The following is a 21,066-nucleotide window of genomic DNA, read 5'->3' on the forward strand; positions in this document are numbered from 1 at the left end:
GCTGAGAGGCTTCAGGAACAAAATGTAAACAATGGTTATCTGCTGCTATGGAATGCAACAGGTGCATCTGTGATTGGCCCATGTTGGATGTTTACAATTAATGGCCAATCCCAGCCCAGTTAGCTTGGACTGTCTGTCTGAGACACAAACCTTTATTATTCATTCCTTTCTATTCTTAGCTTAGCTAGCCTTCTGAGATGAAACTTTTCCTTCATTTCTTTTTAGTATAGTTATAATGTATATATATATCATAAAATAAAAAATCAAGCCTTCTGAACGTGGAGTCGACATTCTCATCTCTTCCCTCACCTGAAAACCCCTGTGAACACCGTCACAGCCTGCCTAGAGGTTTAGAAGGTGGTGATGGGCACACGTTCATCTCAAATGGTTCCTGCAGGGACCTCCTGTGTCTGTCTCCCCTACACAGCAGTAGCAAAGAGCCTCCTGAATTTGCCACTGTCTGTGTGGCTTTGCTTTAAGGAAAACGTGCCTTTTGTTTCAGATCACCTGCTAGCAGACTCCTACATCGGGCAGGAGGACTCCCCCGAGCTGCAGCAGGTGGCCCAGAACAAGCGCAGGCTCTCGGTCATCTCGGACGGCAAATTCGAGAGGAGCTTCACCGAGGAGCAGGCGGAGAAGCTGCCGAGCGAGGGCCCCAAGCCACGGGTGTACACCATCTCTGGGGAGAGGCCCATGCTGTCGGAGCACGAGAACGACAGCATGGAGCTGGTGGTGATGAAGGGAGCTGCCCACGAGGAGTGTCACCACGGGCACCACGTGCACGGCGCCGCCGGCTCGCACGGCGTCCGCCACTGCAAGGCCTGGCCCGGCGGCCGCCAGGGCTCCAAGGAGTGCCCCAACTGCTCCAGGCTGGCTGCCCCTTCCCAGCAGTCCATCGAGCTGGAGCAGCACCCACCTGGCGAGGCTGGGTGGCACAGGAAAAGGCTGGAGAGGATGTACAGTGTGGATCGAGTGTCTGGTAAGTGACTGCTGGGTTGTTGTTGTGGTGAGGATGGGTGAATAAAGTGATCTATAGACTCTAAGGTCTCAGAACGTAAAATGCAAAGTTTATTAGAAACTACACTTTTTTTTATAGACTGTCCTGGTTTAGGGCAAATTAGGGAGAAAACCTCCAAAGGAGGTCCCCTCCAGAAAGCAAACCCACACAGCTCCTCCCCGCAACAGGTCGGGAAGGATTCCTTGGAGAGAAGTGGAAAGAACCTGTTTATTTAACAGGCACAGCACCCCCCAGCACACAGAATGAACAATACCAGGTGACACCACTCTGTTACTGCTCTGACAAAGATGACAAATTCAGAAAGTCTCTCTGGGGGTGGTCACTCTGTTCTCAGTCCCTCCTGTGCTGGGGCAGCTGCTGCAGCCACAAGGTGCAAACTCTCGGTGTTCCCAGGTCCCAGTCTGCAGCAGGCTCGAGTAGGTCCAAAAAAGGGAAAGGAGAAACAGTCCAGGAAGAAATTTGGACTGTTTAACTAAACTAACTAATGAGCAGAAGCAAGAGCGAGAGCAAAAGCAAAAGCAGCGCCATGCACTGCCCTGTGTGTGTCCCACCAGCCATGGGGGAGCAACTGAGAGCAAAACCAAAACAAAACTTTCACTCTCCAGAGCCAGTCTTGAAGGCACAGAACAGATATCCTGCATAAACAGAACACATGGATGGGGATACAAACATCATAACGTCACCCTTGGATATTGACAGTTATGATAAAGGTGGACTTGATTTGTTTTTAATTAATACTCCTCACAGCATTGGTTAATTAGGAACAGCACCCTTCTTGTAAACACTTTACAATTAACAACACATTTTACAATCAAAACACCAGCTGCAGGATTGTTTTAATTCTTTCTCTGAGCTTTCTCATAATTTCCCTGAGAAATGTTTGGGAAAATTTATCTGACTGTCCCTCTGACCAGGCTGTCAGCCCCCACTGGGTGACACGAAAGGTGACACCCATCTCATCCCAGCACAGGGATTTTGATCCTGGGCCCTTCTGGTACTGTGGGGCAGCATTCCTGGAAAGGGATTGTCAAAGGAGGAGTTTGCAATAAGCTGAGCTCAGTTGGGGCTCCTGGTCATCAGAGGTGCTCTGGGTGGTTTTCATGACTTCATGCAGCTCAGTGGGCTCCTCTTCTGTGGAGGAAGAGCAAGAGGAAGGACTCTGTCAAAACCCTGCATCCATGCTCATCCCAGATGCAGTTCAGAGCAGGATCCTCTCTCTGCCTCTTGCTGGGCAGGGGAAATCTTTCTGAACTGCTTTGTGGGAGCCTCAAGTTATGGTATTATGCACTTTGGTGTGTTCCCAAAATTCTTGTTTGCAGAGCTGGATGCCACTCATGTAGTGCCACCTCATGGGCTTCCTACAAATATTGGCAAATAACATAGTGTTGGACTTTTTCCCTCCTTTATTCCTTGCTTAATGCTCTCTCAATTACAAGAGTGCTTGTAATTATTCCATTCCATTAAAAAAAAGACTTTAAAAACTGAACCATTAATCAAATATATGTCACAGTCTGTGTGCTTTGAATTATAAACTGATGTGCCGTCCATCTTTTCCTGTATGTGGCTGGCAAAGAGTCTGGCCCAATTTGTCTGAGTTTTTCTGTAAACACACATCAAGGCACTTAGAGCAGAGAGTCTGGCCAGGAAAGGTCAGGGGTTTCTCCTTGAAAAGAAATTCTGTGTAAGGACTGTGCAGATCAAACTGTCCAGCTTCCCTGGGGTCAGAGTTTTCTGATAAATACTGCAGTGATGTTTACTACAGGTAAAATCACCAAGGGTTTGGGTCCTGGACCATGTTTTCATGCCTAGATACCTGAAATTATGTGGCTACATGAATATATGGATTAAAGTGAAGAATAGTAATGAAAATAGCTGATTATGAAATGTGTGGAAAAGCCCCTGAAATCCTATGCATGATTTTTAAGCATTGTTCCTCTGTTCCCTGAGACTTTCTGGGATTCACATCAGACACTGCATGTGCCCCATGTGAGCTCCTGTGAAGAAAATGAGCTTTATCCCAGCCAAACCAGCACACCTCGACAAATCAGAATTGCACTGTGGGACTGGAGGGATTACTTGATACAGAAGCAAGGGAAATCTCCACAGCATTAATGGAGGGGTTTAGCTCCTCATAGCTGGAGCTGTGTTTGCTGGGAACCCTGTGCAGGTGATTCCTGCAGGGAGATGCTGTTACTGGGCCTTGGAATGCAGTGTTTGTTTTCAGCCAGGCAGCCATTGTCATTGGGGCCAGTCATCAGTGTGGGTGGAGATTGGTCTGTCTGAAAATGTGTCAGAGTAGTCACTTAAAGGGGAACAAAGTGGCCAGTGCAGGATCTGTGGATGCCCCTATGGACATTCCATGTTTCAGCAGCTCCCCTGGGTGCTCATCTCAATCCTCTGGGTCCTGACATGTGTGGCTGCACAGGCAGGGCTGTGTCCCCAAGCCCAATTTCCATCCCAGCACTGGCACCATGGAGGCAGAGTTCCCTCAGCTTGGTGTTATTTACACTCTCTATCCAAGTGCTGCCACTCAGAGATAACCCCAGAACTGAACAGCAAAGTGCCACAGCTTGCAGGAATTCCCTGGCATGTCCTTCCTGCCTGGCTAGCAGGGAAGGGGAGCACTGGAGGCAGGAGAAGCTGATTTCTCCAGGGCTCACCTGACAGTGCTGCTTCTGTTTGCATCCACATGACAAGTGGCTGCTGCAAACCTGCCCTTATGGCAGCCAGGCCCCGTTGGCATCACTGAATGTGGGTTTTGATGCTGAGTTTCTGATGCCTGACACCATTCCAGGGGAGCACAAGCTGTCATCTCCTGGCTGCTCCCAGCATCTGATACACACACACAATGGACAGAGGATTTGGGTGCAGTGGGAAGCAGCTGGAGATGCTGGATGTGGTGGTGGTGTCCCTCCAGTCTTACCAGGCTCCTGGCTCCTCCACTGTTTCCTCACAGTTGATGGTGAAAGGAAAGGAGACCAAGCTGCTCTGCCTGGCCAGAAAGGATGTGCTGCCTGCTCCTGGCAGCAGCAGCCATGCCCATGATCTGATTTTTAATGTGGTGAGTGAGCTCTGGAGCTGAGCTGTGCTGCCCAGTCCCCACCTGTGAGCTCCTCTGCTGATGTCCTACCCTCTGAAGGGCTCCAAATCCTTTATTCCTCATTGAGTGCCCCTCATTAGGGGTATTTTCCCAAGTGAACTCCAGTCTATGAGAAAAGGAGAGAAAGCTCCCAATGATGGGGCAGGCAGAGCCTCCTAAGGATGCTAAGCTAAGGATATATTAGCTGTTGTTCATAAGCTCTGCTTTGAACCAAACCCTGTGGCTTAAGAGCTGTAAAACACATGAGGAGACTCAGTCCTCTGAGATGAGCAGTCCCTTAGAAGACTTGTTGGCTAAAATATACATATATATACATATACATATACATATACATATATATACAGAATTGTTGGCTAAAAAGGAATTTGTGCAACTTCTCCTTCGCCATTTCTGTGGGTTGGAGGCTTCAAACAAGCAACTCGTTTACAGTCTGAGTTGTTCTGCTTTGCTTCTGTCTCTGTGTTTTGGAGGAGAGCAGACTTTGGGACTGCAGCAGGAGGCTTTAGCACACTGGAATGCAGTTTCATTTAACATCTATATTTCCTTGGAGTGCCTTTAAACAAGACTTGACGTAAACTGTGAGCTGAGAAGGAGTGTCTGCTACAGCTTTCTATAGATTTCTTGGAAGCTGCACTTCAAAGGAAGGCTCCCCAGCTGCAGTTAGCATTTTTTGCATCTCTAATTGCAGCCACTTTCTGTACTTTCAGGGAATAATCTGTAGGATATGATGATCTGAACAAATTGGTAAGATAGCTGGTCTGTAGTAATTATGCCTGCAGTGAGCATGTGGAGTTTGACTGGGCTGGAGCCAGTGAAAGTGAAGTAAAAAATACCTTGACAATGTCAGAATATGAAATATTATCAGATCTCAAGACTTGAATGACTGAGGCCAGACACAATGAGCAACATGGGGCAAGGCATTAGGGAAGGGAGTCACAAATCCGGTGTGAACAGGAATTCCAGCCCCAGGAATGCAGTCCACTGAGCTCTCACAAGTGTTGTGGCAGTGGATTTCAGTACCCCTCTGATTCCCTGCCTGCCTGACTCCAGCCTGAGAGTTCTCAGCAGCAGCTGCTGCTTGGGCAGGTTCCTCCTCCTGGTCACCACACACATAATTGGTGACTTATTTTGCTTTCAGTGGAGGTGATGCAGTGTTCTGATGCCCTGGAAATAGGGAAAAAACACCCCACAATTGGTTTGGGCAGGGCAGTTTACAAAGAGAAGTGACTAAATCAGCTCAGTTACCTGCAGGTTGTGGAGCTGATGGGTGCTTTGACTTCCAAACCAGGGGAACCCCTGAAGGCCGAGTCACCAGGAGCAGGTGTGAGAGGGGTTTATTGAAACTTCAGTGGCAGAAAAAGAGAGGATATTTCAGGGTTACTGTTCTGAGTGGAAGGTAAATGTTTTTCATCTTCTACAGTGCTGTATCAGAACTGGAGGAATGGGACAGTTTAAATCAATGATATAAAGGAAAAGGCAGAGACAGGAAAATGCCTTTAATGAAAAATGTTTCTTTTCCCTGTTTTTTTTTTTTTTTCTAGTTCAAATGTTGGTTCTGTAATTCCTGGATTATTCTAATCTCCAATGCTTAAGATAGAGCTTTTATTCTTCACTTAGTAGCCTGATAGACAGGCTTAGCAGGAATTTACAGAACACTCAGAGGCAGTGTGCAATTACATGAGGAGGATGAGACTTGAACTGCTCAGCCAGGGCAGGATGCTGAAGGAAAGCCCTGAGAGAAGGAGCTTGGGGAGGAAATGTGGCTGTCTGAGGGGTGTCTGTGCCTGCTGGCTGCTCAGGCTCTCTCTCTCTTGCAGATGATGTCCCCATACGAACCTGGTTCCCAAAGGAGAACCTCTTCAGTTTTCACACTGCTACCACAACTATGCAAGCGTAAGTGCAACCTCTGCTGTGCCTTTTGTTCTGTGTCTCAGGGTCTGGACGTGCTCCTGGAGCAGGAGTTGTGTGTTTGGCATCACTGTTCAGGGATAAGAGAGAAACTTGTCTCTTGTTGATTTTCTTTCCTACTTACTATTGTTCTCTACTGCTCTCATTTGGTTTTACCTTCTTTACCTCCTCGGGTACCCTGCTCTCCTCTGTTCCCTGATTTTGTCTGTGACACTGTGCCTGGCTGCCTCTCAGAGCAAGGCTCCTGTGGCTCACCCCCTGAGACCCTCCACCAGCTGCTGCTGCACTCACTCCCCAAGGGAAGGGTGTTCCAGGCTTGCCCTGCATCCCTCACTCCCCAGAAGTGCCTTCCTCTGGGGTAAGGAAGCCCTGCAGCTCTGTGTGTGTGAAAAAGTGTCAGTAAAATGCCTGCAAAGTGTGCAGGGGTGTGAGTTAGGAGGAGCCTCTCCCTCCACACTCCATGCAGCTCATGGGTGCTGACTTTGGGAGGAGGCAGCTCTCAAAGGGCTCAGGAGAGTGAGGGAAGCCTCCTCCCCAGGTTGTGCCAGCTTGCCAGGGACTGCTGCCTCCCTGCTTTCGAGTATTTCCCACCTGACTGGAAAACCAGGGTGAGCAGAGAGGAAAACAAGATGCTGTTCTGCCTTCCAAGGCTCTTCCCCAGCCTTGTCACCTTTTCCTGTGTGTTTCTTTCAATGTCTGGGGCACCCTCAGCCCTCTGGCTCTGTTTCTTCTTGTCTAATCTCGTGTCCTTTTTGTACTCTTGTTTCTCTGACATTTCTTTCCTTTCTCTCCCCAAATCCTGAAAAGAGGCTGGTTATTTCTCTTGGGATAACCCAGACTGGACCAGAGCTGGAAGGATGCATGCAGGGAGGGCTGGATCTGAAGTTCAGGAGTGGGGTAGCTGCATCCCCCAAAAAAAAACATTTAAAAGATATTGTCTGATAACAATCAATGGTATATCACAGTTCTGATCTGACCCACAAACCATCAGCAAAATCAGCACATTTGGACACAGCCTTTGCTGTCTGAATTTGTATTTTCTGGGCAGATTTGTTGCAGGATGATGGGCCATGGCTGGGCTTGCAAGGCTTGGAGGCCATCGTGGGGTTGGTTTGGGGAATGGTGCCCTGAGGGAACCATGGAGGAGCACAAGTCCCTTGATAGATGTGGCTCCTTGGTTAACATTTCTGGGCTTCTGTGCTGCCTCTGGAAGTGACACAGAAACTCCTCCAGAAGTCCCCAAAGTGCTGGGGTGGCTCTCCAGGTGCCCTTGGCCTCTGTTCCATTGTTTTCAACCCTCTGTTCTCTCTCCCTTCATGGAGCAGCAGCACGAGCCAGCTTCAGCAGTGTTTGCCATGGTGGGAGCAGCTCTCCCTGCTCCAGGAGCTCGTGGTTCTGCAGCCTGACAGGCCACACTCAGCTCTTGTACATCTGCACATCCTCTGGGTCTGTGTGGAGCTCACTTTGCATCCAAGCCACATGTCAGCCCTGCCCCAGGGAGGATTAAGCTCAGTCAAGGAGGAGTCTCACTACTGAGAAATGTTTAATTTAAAAAGCAATTTCCTTCCACCTAACAAGATATATTCCTTCTGGAGAGAGAATTCCCTTAGAACGCTGGCTGGGGCTGAGCACTAATAAATTCCTCTTTTCTCTCTTTTTCTCTGCATCTCCTGGAATCTCTAGCATCTCGTAAGTATAATCTTATTTTATTTTATTTCCTTGTCTGTTGGTGTCCTAGCTAAACTCTCCTCTCCTGTCCATCATATTCACTCGTGTTTTCCCTGTGCTAGGGGCTCTGTCAGCTGGCTGGAGGTTAGGTGGCTACACCTGGTGGGCCTACATGGATCCCACCAAACCATCCTCATCCTCTGAGTGCAGCCCTTGGGCACTGGCACACTTGGAAGTGGAGAGGAGTTCCTCTCAATGCTGGTGTGCAGAGAGGGTGTGGCTGCAGCTCCCAGGTCCTTTCTGCAGAGCAGGGGTGGTGGGTGTTCCTTTGGGCCATGTTTGAGGAGCAGCCCAGGGATAGTGGGTGCTCTTTTGGGCCACGTTCTGATGTTTGAGGAGCAGCCCAGGGATGGTGGTTCCTCCTTTGGGTTCTGATGTTTGAGGGGCACCCCAGGGATGGTGGATGCTCCTTTGGGCCATGTTTGAGGAGCAGCCCAGGGATGGTGGTTGCTCCCTTGGGCCATGTTTGAGGACCACCTCAGGGATGATGGGTGCTCCTTTGGGCCACGTTTGAGGAGCAGCCCAGGGATGGTGGTTCCTCCTTTGGGCCACCTTCTCCTGTTTGAGGAGCAGCCCAGGGATGGTGGTTGCTTCTTTGGGCCATGCTTGAGGGGCACCCCTGGGATGATGGTTCCTCCTTTGGGCCACGTTCTGATTGAGGTGCAGCCCAGGGATGGTGGGTGCTCCCTTGGGCCATGTTTGAGGAGCAGCCCAGGGATGATGGGTGCTCCTTTGGGCCACGTTTGAGGAGCAGCCCAGTGAGTGAGGAGCTGTGTTCTGAGTGCCCTGACCCACACGTGGTGCTGCCCAGCCCCCTGGGCAGCTCAGCCTCTGTTGTCTGCCCAGAGCTCCCCTCTGTGTGTCCCTTGTCCCCTCCCAGCTGGACCTGGTTAATGGCTTGCCGTGGTTCCCCAGGGCGTTCAGGGGCTACGCAGAGAGGAAGAGACGGAAACGAGAGAATGATTCTGCAGCTCTTATCCAGAGGTAGGGCCCGTCCCCACAGCTGTGACCTGCTGTTGCATGGGCCCTTGGGGTCACTGCTGAACCCTGGTGCCATTGACTGTGGCTGTCCCTGTCTCTGTGCTGTCCTGGGGACACTGGCAGTGCCTCTGCTGGAGCTGTGCAGGTGAATGATGCTCAGGGATAGCTGATCTCCCTCTTCTTAAAGAACACTGTCAAGTTGCTTTTAGCATTCCACATGATCTGTGCCTCAGGCAGAAAAATACATACTTAAAAAATTAAAGATGCAATTTCCCCATGCCAACTTGGAATTTTGTATCATCACAGAATGGTTTGGATTGGAAGAAACCTAAATTATGATCTAGTTCCAGCTCCCTTGCCACAGGCAGGAATTTGTTTGAGGTTAGATGAATACTGTATGTGCTGTTACTGCATGTACAAATGCACCTCAAAAATCTGAGACCTAGGCAAAACTGACATCTCTAGTGACCAGAAGTCTATTTTTAAGTCTTTTTTTTTTCAATAATAGAAAGGAAATAAAAGTGGATGGGGACTGATTCCTTGTCCAGGTATTACAGAAAGGCCTGGTTTCCTTCTGCAGACTTCCTATGGCACATCATTTACTCACAGTAGGAATCAGAACTGGTTTGGTTTTTTAAATGTGCCCAGAGTTGTGGCAGCCTACTATAAAGGATAACACAGTATCTGTGTAATTGGTTTAAAACTACCATGATCACTTCAGCACTGTTCAAAACCAAGTGGGAGAAAAACATCAAATTTTCTTAAATGAGAAATTGCTAGGCAATATTTTTTATAGCAACTTCAGAGTGGTGAGGTTGTTTTCATCAATAACAAAGAGAAATAAAAATCCAAACTAAAGACACTCGAAACAAACAGACGGTGTATCTTTAAAAAGAGAGATTTCTCAGAGTTTGTTAGGCAGAGGCAAGTCTTGGTTGGGAAATGGTTTGTGAGTAGAGGAGCAGCTGTGAGCCTTGGTGGGGCTCTGTGGTCAGGAGGGAGGATGGACTGACCCGAGCCGTGTCCCTGCTCCTGCTTAGCACAGTGCAGGGAGCCTGGCTGTGCCTGCCTGTCCCAGACAGGAGGTGACAGCAGAGGAGGGGCTCTGGTGCAGGGATTGCTGGCAGAGCTCAGCCCTGCCCTGCAGGGAGTGAGGAGAACCCCACTGTGGGTTTGGTGTTTGCTGTGCAGCCCTTGGTGGTGTTTCAGGGTTCAGCTGTTCTCACACAGCCCCCTCAGTGCTGGCTGGTGTCCAGGGAGGCTGGGATGTGTGGTGTGGCCACAGGGATGCTGCCTGTGGAGTGAGGGATGCCCAGAGCTGTGCCCACTGCAGGAGCAGCCTGAGAGGGGACTGAGAGGTGCTGCCAGGAGTTTGGGCAGGGAAAAGCTCCTGGGCAGAGCGGGGTGCCCCACTGCAGGCAGAGCTGCAGGGTGGAGAGGGACTGCAGTGCCTTGGAGCCCCTCTGGCTGGGATGGATGCCCTGGAGGTGCCATGGGGCCATGCAGACCGTGAGGCACACTGGAGCAGAGCTGTTCAGAAAAGGGAGTGGTAAGGAGATTTCATCACTGAAACGTGAGGCATTCTGGTTGTGTCATGATGGGTGAAGGGATCTTGCAAGGGATCAAGTGTCACAGGGTTCCTGGGCAGGTTTGGGGAGCCCCACTGCTCACAGAGCTGTTTGCAGCTTTCCCAGGGCCTCTCATACTGACATGCAGGCACAGAGGAGCCTGAGGAGCCAGGCAGCTGCAAGAAGCCCTCAGAAAGATCTAGATGTTCCCAGCATGGCCACATTAAAACGAAGTCCCAGACTTGCACTTCTTTTCCAAAGGGCTGTTTTTTCTAGAAGAAAATAGATGGAGCAAAAGGCCTTTGTCCCATTCTGTGAGTGTTTAGTGCAGTGGTTAACCTTGAACAGCTGGATTCTCCTTGGAGCTGCTCTCAGCAGAGTTTAGGAGATGTATTTAGGTCTCTCAAGGGAGAGCCCAAGCTGTCCAGGCAGCTGGGAGCAACCTTCTTCTATGGCAAAGGCTGCTTTACCCCTCTCCCCCCAGGGTCTGAAGAAACTCCTCTGTGGAGAGGACAGCTGAGCATTTAAAAGAAAAGTGAGTTTTACTCCAAAATGCCAAAAGCCCAAAGGATGTGACAGTGGCCTTGGGCAATTAACAGTGGTGCTCAGTGTTTGCTATGATCTCAGGCTCACAACAGACCATAAAGGTTTCCATATAACATATGTCTGAGACTTCTTTGTGTAAAGAACAGCCCTGGTTCCTTTAAAATATTGTATTTATTTGGATTTTAGTTGAATGCCCTGTAAGTGGTGGTGCACCCTAGAAGGCTTTGTACAAAGCCAGGCCAGGGATGTGCCTAAAGGGGCACTTGTCTCATCCACAGCAGTGAATCTTTATGTACCCAAGTAGAGACAAAATAAATCTTTGGGAAACATTAATAGCCCAAGTGTAGACAGAAGTTTGGCATGGAACAATGCTGCTCCCAGCTGCTGGTTTTGCTTCTGGCTGAATTTGGAGCCTGATGACAACAAGAGCTCCCAGGTCAAGGAGGGGAAGTGCAGGAGGTGACGTGGGTGCAGTGCTCTCCATGAGCACTGTGTTTGTGTGGATCTCCTGGACAGGAGCAGATGGATCCGAGTTCCTTTGAACAATTTCTTGTCAGTGCTGGAAGTGTCTTTTGTTCCAGTCAGTTTGCTAAAGCATCTGCATGGTTGTACCATGTCCTTACTCATCCCACTAACCTGTGTGTGAGCCAGACAACGTGTGACTTACCCCTTTCACCAGCTGTGGTCTCTGTTGCCTGGTGTTTGCCCTGTGTGTTGGGGGCCACAAGGAATCCAGGAAGGCTCCCCCACTGCAGGGTGCCCAGTGCATGGGGCTGCACTGTGGGGTGAAGCCACAGTCACTAAAAAGGGTTCATAGAGAGGTGACACTGCTCTTGATGCTGCTTCTCCCTGTCTCTTCTGGTGTCCTGTTTGTTCCTGTCCTGTTCCTGCCTCGTGAGTGATGAGAAACTGAGAGAAACTGGTCCCTTGCACTTGGAGGGGCTGGACAGAGTCCCTTGGCCATGGCCTCTGAGGAGTGGCCAGGACATTCTGTTTCACACAGAGCTGGCTCTGGGGTGTAGCTGCTCCCCAGGGCTTTCCCCTAGAGCTGTGTGCTCTGCAGCCCCTCTGGACCTGCCTATGAGGCCAGGGCAGGGCAGCACATGAGGAGAACAGGCCCATGGGATCAGGCAGCATCACTGAACTCTGCTGTGCAAGGAGGGAGAACGTGCTTTGGTCCTCCCCAGCTGTGCCTGGAGAGCAGCACGAGCTGCATGGTTACCAACAGCACAGGAGGGGTTTTAGGAGCTGTGTTTGGAAATGAGCACAGCCCCCAGTGTGCTGAGCTGGGCCCCCCACATTGTGCTGGAGAGAGGGGAGCAGTTACTGCACCAGGAAAAGAGGGAGCACTGCCAGCACTGGTGTCCTCAGCAAATCCAGCACAGGTGAAGCTCAACCAGAGAAAAGGGAAAGCAGCTATGAGCAGAGGGCTGTCCTGTGGGACCCCACTTGCCCTGTACCAGCAGCCCAGGGAGCTCAGAACAGCCCCACTCAATGAACATCTCCATCCCAGCACTAAACCACTGCAGGCTGGGGACCTGGTCTCCCGCTTTGGAATGCCCAGAGGGAAATAGACCATCATCCCCATTTTATTTTCTTTTCTTCCTCCCTGTTTTCACAGTCCTGCTGGGCCCAGGTGTTGCTTCTTGTCTCCTTTCTCAAAGGTTGTGTTTGGCCTTTCTTGCAGGAATTTTCGGAAGCACCTCCGCATGGTGGGGAGCCGAAGGGTTAAAGCACAAAGTAAGTGAGCACTGGAAGTGTGGCTGTGAGGAGCTTGTGGGCTTTGTGGGAATTCTGTCACATGCAGCTGTGGGTTGAAAGACCTGGCTTTGGGCTGGAGAGAGGAATTGACCTGTTGGTGCCTTTTTACCCTACAAACAAGAAGGCCAGGTGGTTGTGAGTGTCCAGGACATGTGGATGCCTGCAGCAGCCTGGGGGCTGTTCCCAGGGACCCTTGCTGTGGCTGTGGGACATCTCAGGTGCAAGGCATGGAAGGAAAGCTGCAGCATCCTTGTCCCCTGTGTGGATTTTGGTGATCACTGGGGTGGAGGCCAGTGAGGAGAACCCAAGCTGGGAGTTCAGCAGAGCTGCCTGGCCTCTCTCTGCAGCTGTGACCAGCTGTGGCTCCATGTGCCACACAGACTGCTGGCTGTCCCCTCCTGCCCTGTCCCACTGTCATCTCCACAGCTGGCCCTGGGGGAGAGTTGCCTGGGGGAACTGAGATGATGGTGGAAGGAAGAAAGAAGAGGATCAGAGAAGAGATTGGAGCAAGGGGCAAATCAGGAAATGTTATACCTCACTGAGGAAGAAATCACCTCTTAGGCCTGCAAAATTGCAGTTCCCTTTCCCTGGTGAAGGCAATAATCCTCCAGAACTTGGTTGAGCAACTCCCTTAGTGCTGTGGAAGTGGTGTAACCTGCTCCTGGGAGCTGAGGATTGCTCCAGAAGAGAAAGCATCTTGTTCTTCCCAACCTCCCTGGCCAGGCATCATGTACAGAGTGCTCACAGCAAAGCATTGCTGAGTTCAATTTGCATTCTTTCCTTTCTCATGTGCTGTGGGAAATGATCAGCAAAGAGCTTTGCCCTTTCCAGAGTCTTCACTGGCATCTGAGTTAGCACTCCCTGACGTGGACAGGGCTTACCTCTGTGAAACTCAGGCTTGGCTCTGCCTGAGGAACTCTTGGGTCATGTTTTCAAAGCTTTCTTTCTGTGCACAGTAGCTAAATGCCTGGGTTTGTCTGAAAGCTGAGGATGGAGATCACCTGAAGAGCTGAAGACATCATTTGTCTCCCCAGACACCCACCCTGGCCACACTTCAGCAGGGGACAGGCTGCTCTTGTGATGCTGATCTGCAGTGAATTCCTGTGCTGCTGTTACTCAATTCCCTGCTGCCCACTCTGTCTGCCACCAGAAATAGGTATTAGTGCCCATAAGTGGCTGTTAATCCTGGCATAATGGCTCTCACATGGGCTTGCCAAGTCAGACACGGTGGTTGCCAGTTCCCAGGAATTTGCCTGCAGTGCGGCCGTCTGAGCCAAGCTTGGTTTGTGCTTGGGAAATGCCAGTGCAAACAATACAGCACTCCCTGGGAGGAATAAAAGCCATCAGTAGTGCTCACAAGAGTGCGGGCAAGCAAAGGCTGAAGGATTTCCTCTTTTGCAACAAAATGTAGAAAGCGTGAGCTTTCCAGAGACATCCCCTCCCTGCTGTTTGGTCCAGCTCTGACTGGGATGCCAGTAGAACATGAAGGGAGAATTTACTGGAGCACTACAGCTGCCTTCTGGCCATGCAGGTGTTGCAGTGCATAATTCTGTGAGGCCTTGGAATCTGAGCACTTACACTGGGACACTGGACTGGCCTTGGTTAAATTGAGGTTTGAGCTGTGTGCATTTGAGGAGAGACCATCAAGTGTTGTCCTTTTTCTGTGTTCCATGTCCCATCCTGTGCACAAGTGGGCACTTGTCTCTGCTGTGTGGAAAGGACTCACGTTTGGCAAATGGAAGGAGCAGCCCAAGGGAGTCTGTGATGTGTGGCTTTGGTGGCAATCTGCTGGATGATTTGTTTGCTGGCAGCAGCAGAGGTGCTTTGGGATCTGTTAATGTCGTGCTCTGGTTTTATCCTTTAGCATTTGCCGAACGGCGTGAGAGGAGCTTCAGCAGGTCCTGGAGTGACCCGACTCCCATCAAAGCTGATTCCTTCCATGACTCTCGAGAAAGTGAGTTCTGAGTCCTTTGAGCTTCCTCCTGTGGGCAAACCCTCCAGCAGTTGTTGGCTGGAGTCCCACTGGAGTAACTCCTCTGTGCCCTCTGTCCTGTCTGTGATCCTTTTTTAGTTTCCTGAGATCGGAGCAGGTAACGCTCCAGGTGTATGTACCTGTTCATCTGTGTGTACCTGTATTTATTTGTAGAGCACCACTCATCCAACCTCAGATTATTGAGCAGTTGCCAAAGGGTACCCAGTGGTACAACTCTCTTACTCTGTTCCCATCATCCCTTATCCTCTTGGCACCAAAACAACCTCTCTGGAAACTCAGCAGTCCAAGGCTGCCTTCACCATAATGGGGCTAACGTGGCTTCCCATGCAGGAGCCCCTTCTGAGCTCTTTCCTAGCCTGGAATAGCTCAAGAACACAGCTGATGAGATGGAGCTTTGATTTCCTGCACAGGTGATAGCTTGGGGCAATCTGATCTTCATTTGGGCTGCCAGGAATCCCTCTGGGAATCCCCAGTAATGCTGCCATGTTCTGCTTGAGGGGACTGAGATGCTGTTGTGTTCATTTACAGGAAGGAATGCCAGCATCTGTATTCTTATAAAGGGAGTGGCTGTTTTACACAGATTTTATTGCAAGCCTGTAGGCAGGAGCTTGGTGGATATGAGTTTGCCCATGTTGAAGTGAATTTCACTAATGAAATGACCTGATCTACCAGGTAAGCACGAGATCTGGCCCTGCTAGCTGTAGAAGACCCAGGTTGCAAGGGGAGGTGTATCAAAGGCCAGGTTCACAACATGACCCTGTTGTTTGGCAGTCTGACTCCTCCCTGCTCCCTCAGCTGCCCGGAGGCAGATGGAAAAGCCATGGGAAAGCCATGGGAAAGCCATGGGAAAGCCGTGGTTGACACAGGCTCCAGGCACTGCCCAGCGACACTCGGACGTCCCCAAAGGCACAAACAGCAGCGCCTCGGTTCTCTTTCCTCAGTCCAGCAACCATCTCTGTTTTTAACCTTTAATGGTCAATTATATTCCTTCCAGATGTTTTTTTCCCCAGGAGGCATTGAAGGCCAACAGGTAAGGTCGATTTGGAGAGCAAGTTCAAGTCTACTGTTGCAATATGACTGTGTTTGTTGCAGCTGTCCTCACGCACGCTCTAAGACTTCTCTGCCAGGATCAGTCTGACCCACAAGTCAGATTTTCTTTATGATCCCTGAAAAGATGTAGTCAGAGCAGTAATTACTACAAGGAGACCAGCTTTGAAGTCTTTGGACTTCTGCTTATCAGCCTGGCAGTGCTGAAGTGTAGAGTCTGTCTGTGTTCTGTCTCCTTCCCCATTTCTGGAGTGACAGGGTGACTGTTGTGACTTAGCATTTGAAAACCAAGCTTGGTGACTGCGAGAGTGCTGAAGTTCTGTGACACGTGACGTGAGCTCTCTGTGCACTCTTCATTTGTTACATGTTTGTCTGTTTGAAGGCACCAGCCCCAGAGTGGTGTCTGTCACTCTGTGGTGACAAGAGAGCACGAGTGTCGTGGCACCTCTTGTGAGGAAGCTGCCAAGGCAGGATGGAGTGGGGAAGGCTGTTCTGCCCTTGTAATGCTCCCTGCTGTGTTCTGGCAGGCCATGACCTTCAGGATTCCTGCGGGACTCTGGATGGTGACTTTGACTTGAACTGGGAAGCAGAAAAGGAACTTGAAGCCATGGCATGTGACGGAGAAGACTTTATTCCACCAAAAATAATGGTGAGTGTTTCCAGCTCATGCTCTGCGTGTCCTTTCAGTGCTGCTGAGTTCAGGGTCTTCATGGGAAGTGTGTTGTATAGGCACAGCCTCAGGGGTCTGTGAGGGTCACTCAGAGATGAACCAAGACTTGACACAGGCTCAGATCAGGTAGTGCATTGAAATAAAACTAGAAGGAGGGATCTGTAATCCAACTCAGAGCAGGACTGACACCATTGTATTTGCAGGGAATGCCCCAATGAAGGCAGGAATGATGCATCTGACTCCATGTTCTTAGAAGGCTAATTTATTACTTTATAATACTATATTATATTAAAGAATACTACAATATACTATACTAAAGAATACAGAAAGGATACTTACAGAATGCTAAAAAGATAATAATGAAAACTCTTGACTCTCTCCAGAGTCCTGACACAGCTTGGCCCTGATTGGCCAAGGAGTGAAAACAGCTCCCAGCAGAATGCAATGGAACAATCACCTGTGGGTAAACAATCTCCAAACACATTCCACATGAGCACAACACAGGAGAAGCAAATGAGATAAGAATTGTTTTCCTTTTCTCTGAGGCTTACCAGGAGAAAAGTCCTGGGTGAAGGAATTTTTTCAGAGAATGTGAATGCCACATGACACCAACACAGAACCAAGTCAGCCTGAGGCTTGTTAACCCTGAAAACAGAGACCTGAGCACCACTGCCAGCTCTGCTCCCACACTGGAACTGAGGGACCTGGAATCACACAGAGTTCAGGCTCTGGTGCTGCTGGAGCCAGCTGAGGCTTCAGCCAGAGTTGTCAGCACTGTCTGAAACCTGCAGCCCTGTGCCTGCTGTGCCTGGTGCCGGGCCAGATGATTATGTTATGCTATATTATACTAAAACTATACTAGAGAAAGACAAGGATACAGACAGAAGGTTTAACAAGAAAAAATAATAAAAACTCGTTGACTGTCTCCTCAGTCCGACACAGCTGGTGGTGATTGGTCATTAAGTCACAAAAACAATTTGCATGAAACCAATCAAACATGCACCTGTTGGTAAACAATGTCCAGACCACATTCCAAAGCAGCCAAACTCAGGAGAAGCAAATCGGATAATTATTCTTTACATTTTTCTCTGAGGCTTCTCAGTTTCCTAGAAGAAGAAATCCTGGTGAAGGGATCTTTCAGAAAATATCACAGTGACAGGATACAGCCATCCATGGTGGTGCACAAGCTGCTCATCCTCTGTGCACTCCAGTGTCCCCTTTCCAGCCTGTTCTGGGCCCAGTGCAGCCTGAGGGCAGAGCTGTGTGCTCATGTGGACTCAGGGGGTGCTCTGGGCTGGAAACCTTCCCCTGGCATGTGGATAAACTGGGTTAGCTGCCCCTCGAGTCACACTGAGACAGCTGAACAGGGTTTATGGCCTTTGTGCTTCTGGCCAGACTCTGCTGCCTTCTCCTCATGCTGTTGTACCTTTGTTCCCCTTTGCAGCTCATCTCTTCCAAGGTGCCCAAAGCTGAGTATGTCCCAACAATCATCCGCAGGGACGACCCCTCCATCATCCCCATCCTCTATGTGAGTAAATCCCTTCTGCTGTGGTGAGAGCACGTGTCATACAGACACTTTTATTTCCCTAGTTCCTGTTAGGGTGACTCCAAAATGCTGATGTGATTTGGAAAAGCTGTCAGGTGTGCTGAGCCCAGCTTTGGGGTCTGGGGGAGCTTTGTGGGGGCTCAGGTCTAGGTGGAACAGCCAGGTGGGGTGGAAATGGCACATGTGGGCTCTGGGCTCTGCAGCCCAGCCAGGCTGTGTGGGAGGATTGCCAAGGGAAGGCAGGGCAGGCATTGCCAGGCTTAGGGCTCCTCCTTACGCTCATCCTTGGCATGAGCAGCACTCAGAGCTCAGCAGTGAAACACCAACCCCATCTCCCCATGGGCAGTGGGACATCCCTGTCAGTCATTAATTTAACTCTGGCTTTTCCCTGGGAGTCTGGCCTGAGTAGGGGTCAGATACAGCAGTGAGAAGTCATGGGTTTCTTCTTCTAATGATTTAATTTGCAAGGGAGGGTGGGAGTGGGAGCCCAGCAAGGGCACTGCCTTGTGCAGCAGGCTGTGCTGCTGGGGTTTAGCCTTGCTGCTCTTGTCTCTCTCCTTGGAGGGTTGTTCAGTGCTCCTGCTGACCCTGCTGTGGCAGGGACAGCTGTGCTGGGAGTGCAGCTGTTTGTCAGCCAGCCTGGGCAGGGGTAGAGCCAGAGTGGCTGCAAAACACAGGCAAACAGGCATTGCTGATGTTGACTGCATCTGAGGGACAGTCTGTGCTTTGGGTGTGTCTGCAGGCTTCAGCTGCAAGCTTTGGGTGGATTTGATCTTCATGGACTGTTCAGCTTCTGTGCTGAGATGTGGTTTGTGGTGAGGGTTACTGCTGCTGTGACCAGCAGCCATCAGTTGGTGTCAATGTGTTCTTAAAGCATCCTTGGAATGGATTGTGTGGTTGTTAGAGAGCTGGTGGAGTGACAGTGAGCCTTTACATGTCTTCTCTCTTGGTTTCCAGGACCATGAACACGCCACCTTTGATGACATCCTGGGTATGTGAGTTTTACCTCCTTTTCTTATCTCCTGCCCATTGCAAATGTAACCATCAATATTTAAGTCACTTAGCTGCCCTGTGCTTCAGCTGCCACTCAGAGAGTTGTTTTTGTCACCCCAGTGACCCCTGACAGTCAGCTGGCTGCTCTTGGATGTGCTGCAGCAATAAACATTCACTTGGACCTGTTTTGTGTGCTAAACTCATGGTCTGCAGCTGGGAAACCGAGGCATAGGGCAGCAGCTGCCTGTTCATTGTACCTGTGGTGGGGAGTGGGAGCAGTGACAGAGGCCAGGAGGGCTGGGGCTGCTCCAGAGCTGCGGTCACTGCAGAGCAGTGGCTGCCGCTGTTCCATCCTTTCTCTGTCACCTGCTGACATTCCCTGCTCCCACAGCATCCTTGGCATGTTCTGAGCACCCCTATCTCAGCTTCCTGCCCTCAGGACTAAGTGTAAAGAATTGAGATTAATTTTGACCTTTGTCCATGGTTCATCTTTTCCAACATGTTTTGTTTGGTTGGGTTTTTTTTTTTTTTTTTGCAGAGGAAATAGAGAAGAAGCTGAACATTTATCGGAAAGGCTGCAAAATCTGGAAGATGCTGATATTTTGCCAGGTACATGAAAGTTGTTAAGCCCTTGGGTGGTTTGTTACAAATTTGTCATTTTCTGTGGGGAAAGTGACATAGAGGAACCAATATTCCAAAGTCAGCTTCCATTAAAGTCGCTGCCAAGGCACAGCTTTCACTTCCCATTTCCCAGACATGGAGCAATCCCAAGTTGCTGAGACAGCAGGAAATCAAATCTGATTTAGTGAGGCCAAGTCAGGAGCTGATTCTCTCAAGGAACCCCAAACAAACCAGCATCAGCACTGACCTAGAAAGGGTTTCAGAGAAGGAAGAAGCACTTGCAGTGTCATGGTTATGGTTTCCATCCAGTTTCAGTGTGACAGTGACAGTGGTTGTGGCTCAGCTGGGAGCCAGAGGATGCAGAAGCAGGGTCAGGCTGGAGCTGTGGCTGGGACAGTCCAGGCCCTGCTGGATTTGGGGGGTGCTGGGGATTTCCTTCCCAAGTTTGCTGTTCCTGTGTCAGCTGTGTTTTCCCCAGCAGCTGTGCCACGAGAAGTGGGAAGGGTGACCTGACTTAGCTCCCTGAGCTGCAGAGGAGCAGCTTTGCTGCACACTGACCCGAGATTGTGCCTGTTGATGTTGCTGCTGCTGTGTCAGTCTGTTCGTGCTCCTGCTGCCCCAGTGCAGCTCCTGTGCAGTGCCAGCCCTGCTGCAGCCCCTGCTGTGCTCAGCTGCTCCTCTGCCCACCCCCAGCATCCCCCAGTGACAGCGACTTTCTTGTCTTCCCTGTTACTCTCCAGCCACCCACAGTGGCGTTTTAAACCTATTTTTGTGCCTTTCTAGAGTGATGTGGGCACGGAGCAGCAAAAACCAGGGAATGCAGCCCCCAGCACACTGCCCGTGTGTGGATGTGTCTGCACTGCTGGGCTGCCCTGCTCCCTTGTGGCACTTCTGGGAATGGCTGGGCAGGACAGGAAACGCATCCAGGGTCTGTACAAAGAGGGTTCCATCTGTCTGTCTGTCTGTCTCTTGCAGGGAGGCCCCGGGCACTTATACTTGTTAAAGAACAAAGTCGCCACTTTCGCCAAAGTGGAGAAGGAGGAAGATCTGATCCTGTGAGTGGCTGTGCTGTGTTCATGGTGTTTCTCTGCTGGATTTGCTCAATGTTTGCAGCATGTGGTGGAGGAGAAGTGAAGGGAGCTGGGGTGGCTTGGTCAGGGGATGAGGAGGCTGAGGAGGCACTGAACAGCAGCTCACAGCTCATTCAGGGTGACAGCAAAGGTGGCAGAGCTGAGCTCATCCCTGGAGTGCTGCAGCCCTGTCACCAGGAGATTTATTCTTAAATGTGTTTAGTGTCTCTGTGCATAGAGACTGTCAAAAAGGAGGGTTAAAAAGATATTTCTTCTACTGAAAACAGCCTTGCTGACCAGAAATCAGAACATGCACCTCGAGCCTGTGGTGCTGTGATACCATTGCTAAGCTGTGGCTGTGGCAGAAATCCAGGGTGTTCCCCAACAGCTGACTCTGGCCAGGGGGAAATGGAATTTGTCTTTGCAAAGCCTGCTCAAAGTCCAGTCTGTTACTGAGGAGGCTTTTCACTAGCATGCCAGCCTTCAGCTGGGAGTGCTGAGCAATTTTGCTGCTCC

At 50.3% G+C, this 21,066-nt stretch overlaps 1 protein-coding gene across 4 annotated transcripts in view; it reads left to right on the top strand.

The window, feature by feature from the left end:
- Positions 1–21,066, top strand: part of NSMF (NMDA receptor synaptonuclear signaling and neuronal migration factor) — a 50,827-nt gene that overhangs the window by 19,741 nt on the left and 10,020 nt on the right. The window contains exons 3-12 of one of the 4 annotated variants that reach the window (XM_074556282.1): positions 503–979; positions 5,936–6,011; positions 8,670–8,738; positions 12,537–12,589; positions 14,475–14,564; positions 16,178–16,299; positions 17,765–17,848; positions 18,824–18,857; positions 19,398–19,468; positions 20,456–20,535. In XM_074556282.1, coding sequence (XP_074412383.1) covers positions 503–979; positions 5,936–6,011; positions 8,670–8,738; positions 12,537–12,589; positions 14,475–14,564; positions 16,178–16,299; positions 17,765–17,848; positions 18,824–18,857; positions 19,398–19,468; positions 20,456–20,535 — 1,156 coding nt within the window. The remainder of the gene's footprint in view (positions 1–502; positions 980–5,935; positions 6,012–8,669; positions 8,739–12,536; positions 12,590–14,474; positions 14,565–16,177; positions 16,300–17,764; positions 17,849–18,823; positions 18,858–19,397; positions 19,469–20,455; positions 20,536–21,066) is intronic. The other 3 variants (XM_074556284.1, XM_074556283.1, XM_074556285.1) reach the window with 3 other exon arrangements.

This window comes from Zonotrichia albicollis, chromosome 21 (genome assembly GCF_047830755.1).
Source record: "Zonotrichia albicollis isolate bZonAlb1 chromosome 21, bZonAlb1.hap1, whole genome shotgun sequence".
Taxonomy (NCBI): Eukaryota; Metazoa; Chordata; class Aves; order Passeriformes; family Passerellidae; genus Zonotrichia; species Zonotrichia albicollis.